Raw genomic sequence first — 9,997 nt, forward strand, 5'->3', positions numbered from 1 at the left:
GGGTCCTCTTTGTTCTGCCACAGGTCGGGCGGATGGGGTTATAAGAACAAGGAAGAATGGAAATACTAAGAATTACTATAAACAGCACGCACATACACAGGATTTGAAAATTAAACCAACTCTTTATTTAAAGCATCTATTGAAATAACGGCACATTCACTCTTCTGCTGTTGTCATGCCAAACAACAATTCAACCTTCAAGATTCTTGTGTGTAATCACTTCTTTATAATACAAAAAGCAATCTTCCACACCTTAATTTTTTAACTTGGTATCTTAACCCAAACCTGTCACTACACAAAACAGCTTGAGCTGTCTGAATCTGCTCTACAGCTAAGTAGAATTCAGCATGCTTGTCATACTGAAAGAAATATTCTGCAAGTTGTCCAAAACCTTACAGCTGATTGAAGAAAATAAAATCAACCAGCAAAGTTATGACTTCAGCCTGCAACCAGCTGGTGATTACAACGGAGCTGAAGATTTTGAGCCCTGTGAAATACTACTCAAACAATTCTAAGTTACAACTTGGTAATACAACAGATTTACACTCAGGACTCATTTTGAGATCAGAGTCTTTGCATGTAGCCAACTGAACAGTCAAAACCAATTTGTCACATTCTAAATCTATACCCTGAATTACCAGTTTTACATAGACTAAGGAGCCCAGAATGACTCCAAAGTGTTTCAGACTTTTAAGCCCAAAAAGACTTAAAAAAAAATAAATGAGCCTGATGCCAGCTGAAAGCAGAAGTTAAAACCGTATAACTGGTACAAAATTAATTACATTCCACAAACATGATCTTTGTTTTTTGTTTTGTTGTTGGTGGTTTTTGTTTAAATATTCAATGACTCTTTAGTCAAGTGCATCACGAACATATGATGTTAAACAAACACAGTTAATACAATTTTCTACCACAACAGGTTATCAACCATCAAAGAACATAATACAACACTTGCAGTTTCTGGTGGAAAAATAGACTTACTATTCTGGAACAGCTGTAGGCATCTAGTCAGTCTGTATCAAGTGATTGATAAAATGCTATTTTCCTCTTGCTTAAACAAGAGGGAAAGTGGCTTCCCTTCTCATCTGAATTTCCTGACCTTCAATGAGAAGGAAGAGTTAAAAGCAAGCAGGTCAGTAAATGAATTATTAATATCCCCTCAAGCAGTAGCTCAACTGCAAAAATAAAATAAAAAAAAAAAAAAGAAAAAAGTTCGATTTGAAGATAACATCTTGTTAGCATATTACAAATCTCTGGTTGCCTTCCAAGCAAAATACAGAACAAGATTACCATAAGACGATGGTATTCAAAAGTATACAACATTCATGAAGTAACAAAATATCCCACTAAACATCTTATATCAGCATCTGATATTACTAAGCAGCGTTCTGTAACTTCATTTATTTGGGACGTACAAGAAATCACACTGTTAACACACTTGTAACTATCTTTGGAAGCCTATTTTCTAGTTGTATAGTGAATATTTTCCTGCAGTGTTTAATTGATAGCTGTGCTAAAGTTAGTGAACACAAAATGGGCATGTTATCCGTAAGTAAAGCAATAAGGTGGCTTTATGCACAGAAAATACGGAGGCTTCTATTTGCTAATAACCATGTAAAAGCAAGACTTTAAAACTTAGTGTTTGCTAATAGGAGATCTAGAATAGTTTACTACAAATCCTTACCACCCTGTAAACACCCCCTTATTAACAAAAACAAGTGCCAAATCGTTACAGGGCCAAAAAATATCGGACAAAAATATCACCAATTGTTTAACTTTGTCTAGACTTTGCAAGACTAATCATTTTCAGATAAACACAACAATGTGCAAAAGTTCCTAACATCATATGCTAGGAATAACAAGTGCTACCAATAAATTCAAACCAGAGATCAAACCAGAACACGTAAAAGAGCAAAGTCATCCTCATACCTGGAGCAGTCACAGCGAAGATCCTGAACTATTCTATAATTCACCTGCATGAAGCAGCTTCTTCCCCTCTACAAGTTGTAATAACTAAGCTTTGCCCTCTATACATCAGTGATACTAGGTAAAACATACACTGACATTTAGAAAAATGTGGTTTCATTGGTGCTTACAGTATCTTCAGACCTACCACTTTATATAAATTTGCTTAAATAGTTCAGATAAATACTTTTCTTTTTGTCAGCCTTCTTTGGCCACGTGTACCATTCTGCTAATCACAAACACTGATTAGTGAAACACTGTGATTAGTGCTTCCTGTGAAAACTGCTTCAAATAAATGAGTTAACCTTGCAAAATCTAGCTTCCCACATGTACTTTGTTAACCCTGCATTACGCAGCCCTATATTTACAAAATACTTAGAAACTTTACATCTATCTTTAACCTTACAAAAAGTGCAATTCTCTCACCCCATGTTATGGGGTAACAACATTCTTCATAAATTCTACAGAATAGCAGCCTGTGATAAGCAAATAAGGTGCTTAGCTTATGCCCAGGATCTAACTGGTTAAGTACCACCAGGAAGTAACTTGTATAGGCAAACTTCTTCCCGATCTACTGCCGGAGTGGTGCCACAGCTAGGTTTGCAAGCTCAATGAGAGCCAAAGCACCATGCATACGTTCACGCTGTTCCTGGAGGCGGCGGCGGCGAGCAGCTGAGCGAGCACTATTTTTCTCTTCGCCATCCTCTTCATCAGACTGAAAATATTCCATCGGGTCCTGCTGTTCCTGATCGGTTTTCTGGATTACTTTACTTTTCAAAGCAGGAGCACGCTGTTCTCTAGTCTCCCAGTACCTAGAAAATCAAATGTGAAGAACGTTTTTGAAATACATACAACTCATGTGCCAACCCATTCAAAGCTAGCAAAAAAGACTCAAGGGCTTTTTTTTTTTTTTTTTTTAAACTTGGCACACAACTGAGCACTGCACTTTGTTTTATCTTTCAGCCCTTATATGGTAGTATTTAAGCTGTCAGAAACCTACATTTAAAATGCCAAAAAGGGAAGTGCCCAAGCAAACATCTGTGACAGACCATTCTGCCCCATGGTATCCCCCAACAGGCTACCTGTGTGCACACAATTCACGTCCCTCATATAAATGCAAATTCAGATGGAAGGCTGCAGTACTAACAAGTTATTAGCAAGTGTTATTCAAGCAAAAACACATTTAAGCAGAGAAAATAAAATTAAAAAAAGACATTTCTCATGAGGAACTTTGTCTTAACTTAGAGTCAATAGTTCTTAAAGGACAGGCAAGGCTGGAACAAGTAATGCTAGAGGCACAGCTGATTCTGGTTTGTTTTCTTTTGTTTTTCGCCTCCTAAGAATAAAGTGTTTTCTCAGGCCACTTTTATGACTATCTAGACAAAGATCACACCATATGGGAACTTACTTTGCTAGCCACTCAGCCACGTCTTTATTGTCAGCTGTCTGGTTTTTACTCAGGCTGTCAGTGAGTTCTTCCCTCTTCAGGCGGGCATACGGATGGTTGGGGCAGTGACGGTTTGCATGAGTGAATCTGCTCAGACAGCCTTAAAAGCACAAAATGCCAATGAAAGACACGGTAAGGAAAGCAGTCAACCGCTGAGCAACCATAATATCTGTGGGATGAAGAGGCTGCCAAATCTAGCCTTCCTCACTCTAGAAGAGCCTAGATACAGTTGAAAACAAGTTCTACTTGGCAAGGCTTGTAACACGCCCAATCATTTTATACATCAGTATCAACAGACATCACTAGTAACACTATATAGTAACATACGCAGACCTTCAATTCACACTTGGATGCTGATGCAGATTGGCTGGCTACTCTCGTCTCTAGCAGCTCTTCCAAAGTTAAGAGCCAAAGCTTTGATAGATTGCTGATGTGCACACGTTTACAGCAGTAGGCTGACCCTAACTCTGAAAGCCGCGGGTCATTCTCTGGCTCACCATTCTCTGAGCAGACGAAAGGCTTCTCCCCTGTGTGGAGACGCTGGTGAGTTTTGAGCTGCCCACTCTGAACAAAGGCTTTCCCGCAGTCTGGGTAGTCACACAAATAAGGCCTTTCACCTTAAAAATAATAACAGAACAGATTTGTGAAAGCTGCGTATAAAAGAGGAGTCATAGTATCCACTAGTCATCCTTGGCTTGATATTTGCACAAGCAAGCTCTTCATTTACCCACTCAGGCACTCTTGTCTACTCAGAAAGCATTACTGTACCAGACAGCCAAGATCCACTCTCACCCCACAGAGATATTCAATGCTAATGGATAACACTTTTTCCTCCAGAGAAATGATGAAGTTATAGGTTTTCCATGTTTTTTGTTTTTGTTTTGTTTTGTTTTTTAAGACCCTTGCAGAGTACTACACAACCTTTGTCCCATGAAACTATGCACCTACAGAGCAGGAAACATATGAAGTGAAATAATTGAAGTAATATAATTCAGGTTGTAACCATATATATATATATATATATATATATATATATATATAAATTATACATATAATAATATTATATCACAATATATATGATATGATATCTAATATTATGATATAGCATAATGTATATAAATGATATAATATTATGATATCGTTATATATATATATTATCATTACCATAGGTTAAATTGGAGTAAAATAACCAAGATCAACAATATAGCAATGTATGAAGTTGCAGAAGTATCTCACTATAGTTTCAGTAAATTATTTGGAAAAAGTTGGAAAAGTGAAAGTATCAAAATAAGCTTATGCCAGCCAAAAAAGCTGTCTCCAAAGAGCTTTCAAAAATGACTTCTCCATGCAAACTTCAACGTGAAGAATTCAGATGACAAGTATCTCCTCTCTGTCTCAAGAGAATCACAGGTGTGCCACGCCACCACCGCTCAGAAAGGATGACAAAGTGAGGTTAACCATGACTTACTGGAGTAACATCAGGCTAAGTTCTGCTCAACTAAGCAATCCATATCTAACGTGGAAGTTTGACACCTAACATAAGCAAGTGAAATGAAAGCATCTTTTGACCAAAGAGCACGAGGAAACTTGTGCTTAGTGTTAGTAACAAGATTTGCCTTATGCACTAGAGTCAGAAAAAGAGACTGTGGGAGCCAGCTTTTCACTTTGTTGTGTGGTATTGTGAACCACGATAGCTCACAGCATATTAAAAATAAAACAAAACACACAAACTTGAAGGAAAATGTATTTGATTGGAATGAAAAACAGCATTTCCCTTTAATTTCTAGTTCGTGAGGGTACTGAATGCGTTGACGCTGGATCTCCGTTTCACTGCATGTTACTTCTGGAACTGCTTTGTGTGTGCGGGTCGCTAAGTTAGCGTGACAACCCCCACGGCAGAAAGCAGACTCTAAGCAAGCAGCCGGCAGGAGGGAGAGGCGGACAGCGACTCCCAGAGCATCTCAACTTTTCACGCAGCGCTCCAGCCACACAGTATCACGCTGTGCCGGCCGCGGAAGGGCTTTACAAGATACTTTCTCCTCCCATGGCTACACTTTAACCGCGGCTGGGAAGGACGGGCAGGAGCAGGGGCGGCGGAGGCGAGGCCCTGGCGCCCGGCCGCGCGCAGCCAGGTGAGGGAGGCACGGGACGCCCCCCGCTTACCGGTGTGTGTCCGCTTGTGCGCCTGCAGCGACTTCTCCCGGGGGAACACCCTGTTGCAGACGTTGCAGCGGATCCTGCTGGACGAGTGCTCCCCTTCGCTGATCAGGTCCCGCACCGTGTCCGCGCGGGGCCGCCCGCGACGGGTCCTGTCCTGCGGCGGGGCAGGGACAGCGCTGAGGGGGAGCCGCCCCCACACAGCCCCCAACACCCCCCACACCCTGCCCGGGGCCGCGGCGGGCAGTCGCCAGGCGGCGGCAGCAGCGCGGCCGTTAACCGCCGCCCGCGACCGTTGAGGGGGGGGGGGGCGCCCCCCACCCGTTCCCCCCCCACCCCCCCTCCCTCCCTCCGCGGGCGCGCGCGCGCGGAAGTGACCTCACCGCGCGCGGGGGCGGCGGCGGCGCGCCCCCCCCCCCCACCTCCCCCTCGCCCCTCACCTTGAGGTGCCGGTGCCGGTGGCCGCCGCCCCCCCCGTCCGTGCTGCCGGCCTCCTCCTCGTCCCGGGCGGCGTCCGCGGCCGCCCCGCCGCGGGGCTGCTGCGCGGGCTCGGCGGCAGCGGAGGAGGAGGAAGAGGAGGAGGAGGAGGAGGAGGCGCAGGCGGCGGTGCCGGTGCCGGGGCTGAGGGTGACGTTGTGCGCGTTCTCGCCCCAGCGCCAGGGGTAGACCATGAAGTCGCTGAAGCCGGGGCTGGTGGGCACGGGCGGGGCGGGCGCCGGCTCCTCGCCGCCACCGCCCCGCCGCGGGGACGGCTTGATGGGGGCGGTCCTGATGACGGACACCAGCACGCGCTGCGGGGAGTCCTGGCAGAAGATCACCGGCGGGGCCGCCGCCGCTGCAGGAGGAGGAGGAAGAGGAGGAGGAGGGCGCTCCGCCATCGGCGCTGGCGGCGGAACCGGCGGCGAGGGCGCGCTGGGGGGCGGCTGCTGTGGTGGCTCCGGGCGCGCCTCAGCCGCTGCTCATCGCCGGAGGGGTCTCGGTGCCTGCCCCGCGATCGCGACCCGCTGCTGGAGCCGGAGCCGCGAGGTCACCACCGGCAGCGGCAGCCGGCGGCCATAGCGCCCCGCGCGCCTCTGCCAAGCGGCCCCCGCCCCGCTGCCGGTGCCGGTGCCGGTCCCGGTGCCGCCGGCCCGCAGCGCGACCCGCACCCTGGGTTTTCCCGCGTTACATTTCGCGCCTGGGCGTAACCAATCACCGAACGCACCCCCCACGTCACGGAGCGGCAGCTCCCCGCGGCCAATCGCGCGGCCCGGCAGCCCGCTCGGCCCCGCCCCGCGCCCCGGGAGCTGGGCCCGGGCGGGAGGCGGCCGCCGTCCCGCCTCCCCATTGGACGGGGCGCGGCCCCCGCGCGCCGAGCGCGGCCGCTGATTGGCCCCGCCGCCGGGCGCGAGGCGCACGCTGTTGTTGTTGCGCGGCCCCCGCACCAATGGCGGCGCGGCGCGCGCTGGCTTTAAAGGGGCCGCCGCGGGCGGGAGTGGGGAAGAGGCGCGTGGCGGGGGGGGGGAGGGGCGGGGCGGGGCGGGGACGGTGCCCTCCGCGTGGGGGCGCGGGGCTGAGCGTGGGGGCGGCCGTTATGGCGGTTGCGGCGGCCGTTGGCAGGCCCGGGGTCTCGTCAGGGCCTCCCGTCAGAGCCAGCGCGGCTCAGTAGCCAGGGCGGTTCAGCTCGCGCGCTGGTTCCGCCTCGCTATCGCACCATCGCAGCTGTCCCAATTAGAGGCTGTGAAATGAGTAATTTGTACAAGAGTCATTATTGGTTAATCTGTGAGATTAATGCCAGGCGCCCCTTCGTTACGCCTTACGGTTCACTTCGTCACGGCTACCCTCTCTAACGTAACTAGAAAAGGTCCCTAGCGTTTCTTTAAATAAAATCGTCTTCATGCTACTGACACTCCAGCTTCTCCAGCTTGCTGCTACGTGCCAAAGTCCTGCCCACGCACTTACCAGGCCTGAGAAGAAAACACAACAGCCTTTAACTAAACACCGTTTCCAAAATGAGTGAACAGGTTTGCACACGCTTGGATCTGTGCCACTCGAAACTTCAGCCCTAAAAATAACCCGGAAGAGAAAGTTCCTGTGAGAGAACAACTTACATTTGGAAAAAAATAAAAATAAATAAATAAATAGTGATGTATTAAAGTAATTGCGTCCTGGAAACAAACGGTGAATAGCTTTTACAATTTTCCAGAACTGTGTAGCTGATGCTGCAAGTGTTACAGGTAGCTACCCAGAAACTCCAGTGAGGGATAGAATTAATGTTACAGTTCGGTACATAGAATGGTAGATACTGTGAGTTGCTATCATGCAGTAAGATAGAAGCAAGCAACTAAATATCTCCGTAATTATCCTGTGCTAGCTCAAGGTAGGTGTGAAATTTTGAAACGATTCCCAAGGCCCTAGCTGAGAATCAACTTCTTTACGCAGATTTTGTTAATTTATCTAGTCTGAAATAACAGATCTTTGTTATGCACATTAGGAAGCAGGGCAAAAGAGTGCAAAGAGTGCAAAAGTGAACTGATGCCGTTTCTGATATATTAGCTGGTCTGAAAATTAAAGTTTTGTGCAATGACGATGACCAAGAGGAGAGAAGTGACTTCTTTGTCCAGATCCTGCTACTGGAATGGGAAACGCATGCACAGCATGCACAGACTAAAGGACTCGCTGCTTTTCATTACACACAGCCATACATATAAAACTGATGGTTAAGGTCACACTGTGTAAAGACGGTTATACAAAAATAATCTGAGCTACAGTATCTTAATTGAACAATACTAATTGTGTTTGTTCCTTGTAATATTTTGATGATGTTCTATCAACTTAATAGATAAAAGCACTGATATTTTAGTGGTTTAGTTAGTGTAGAAACAAGAGAGTGCTCTCTCTCAGAGGTAAATTACCAGAATAATGAGCCATTACACAGTCTACCATCAGACTCTGCGCAGAGAGCTCTCCCTAGGAAGTCTGTATCCACCCAGACCGACTGCCAGCTCAAAAAATGAGGCAGTTCAGGTTTCTGGATGCAGGGAGTGTCTGAGCCTGCTGCTGCCCTCAGAGGGTGGCAGAGAAACAGTGTGTCTGAGGTGCGAGCAGGTGGATGACCTGGTCCGCCTGGTGGCAGAGCTCAAGGAGGAGGTGGAGAGGTTGAGGGCTATCAGAGAGTGTGAGCGGGAGATAGACTGGTGGAGTAACTCCCTGCAGGGCCTCAAGGAGAGGTACCGGGGTGAGACACTCCAAATGGGGGTGGATCCCCTGCCCTGTCACCGTCAGGCAGAGGGAGGGGACCTGGGAGTTGAGGAGGAATGGAAACAGGTCCCTGCTCCACCTCGCAAGCAACACCCACCCCTACCGGCCCCAATTTCCCAGGTGCCCTTATGCAACAGAGCTGAGGCCCTGGAGCTTGAGAGACCAGTAGGTGAGGATGAGGTAGAAAGTCTACCCAGGAGGATGCTTAGGGCGGGGAAGTCAACTCCACGCCTCAGGACTGCCTCCACCAGGACAGCAAGAAGGGTGATTGTTGTGGGAGACTCCCTTCTCAGGGGAACAGAGGGCCCTATTTGTCTGCCTGACCCTACCCGTAGGGAAGTCTGCTGCCTCCCTGGGGCCAGGGTCAGGGACATTGCCAGGAAGCTTCCCAACCTGGTTCACCCCTCTGACTATTATCCTCTTTAAATAGTCCAGGCTGGCAGTGATGACACTGAAGACAGAAGCCTCAAGTCTACCAAACAGGACTTTAGGGGGCTGGGACGATTAGTGGAGGGAGCGGGAGTACAGGTGGTGTTTTCATCCATCCCTACGGTGGCAGGGAGGGGTACAGACAGGACATGGAAAGCCCACCTGATAAACACGTGGCTCAGAGGCTGGTGCCAACACAGGAATTTTGTGCGTTTTTTTTTTTTTTTTCACCATGGGGCGCTTTACTCGGCACCTGGCCTGATGGCCACAGACGGGTCCCTATCTGTAAGGGCAAAACGGATCCTAGCCCAGGAGCTGGCGGGGCTCATTGGGAAGGTTTTAAACTAGGTAAGAAGGGGGACGGGGCTGAAACAAGGCTTGTTGGAGCTGTGCCAAGGGGAAAAAAGGCAAGGCTGGGGGATAAGGCAATGGCCCAACTGAAGTGCATCTACACCAATGCACGCAGCATGGGTAACAAACAGGAGGAGCTGGAAGCCATCGTGCAGCAGGCAGGCTACGACTTGGTTGCCATCACGGAGATGTGGTGGGACCAGTCTCATGACTGGAGTGCTGCAATGACTGGCTATAGGCTCTTCAGAAGGGACAGGCAGCACGGAATGGGTGGTGGTGTGGCTCTCTATATTTGAGAGTGTTTTGATGTCGTGGAACTTGAGGCTGGGAATTATAAGGTTGAGTCCCTATGGATTAGGATCAGTGGGAAGGCCAACAAGGGAAGCATCCTGGTGGGGGTCTGTTATA

At 48.4% G+C, this 9,997-nt stretch overlaps 1 protein-coding gene across 1 annotated transcript; it reads right to left on the reverse strand.

The window, feature by feature from the left end:
* Nucleotides 1-102: 102 nt before the first annotated feature.
* On the reverse strand, nt 103-7,447 carry ZNF367 (zinc finger protein 367). The gene is made up of 6 exons (XM_032206305.1): nt 7,369-7,447; nt 6,010-6,404; nt 5,576-5,726; nt 3,910-4,029; nt 3,374-3,512; nt 103-2,777 (listed from the first exon to the last, which is right to left on the reverse strand). Exons 1-6 carry the CDS (start codon nt 7,445-7,447, stop codon nt 2,537-2,539), a joined length of 1,125 nt encoding a protein of 374 aa, XP_032062196.1. The 3' UTR covers nt 103-2,536.
* Between the last annotated feature and the right edge of the window lie 2,550 nt (nt 7,448-9,997).

The sequence above is a fragment of the Aythya fuligula genome, chromosome Z (assembly GCF_009819795.1).
Source record: "Aythya fuligula isolate bAytFul2 chromosome Z, bAytFul2.pri, whole genome shotgun sequence".
In the NCBI taxonomy this organism is placed as follows: Eukaryota; Metazoa; Chordata; class Aves; order Anseriformes; family Anatidae; genus Aythya; species Aythya fuligula.

What these genes read in the sequence shown, in the direction of transcription:
- ZNF367 (XM_032206305.1), bottom strand. Translation starts at nt 7,447, where the DNA reads ATGAAGACGATTTTATTTAAAGAAACGCTAGGGACCTTTTCTAGTTAC. An exon ending in ACCGGCACCGGCACCTCAAG is followed by an intron (nt 5,727 to 6,009) that starts GTGAGGGGCGAG and finishes GCCCCGCCGCAG; the next exon opens with GACAGGACCCGTCGCGGGCG. An exon ending in GTGGCTGAGTGGCTAGCAAA is followed by an intron (nt 2,778 to 3,373) that starts GTAAGTTCCCAT and finishes TTGATTTTCTAG; the next exon opens with GTACTGGGAGACTAGAGAAC.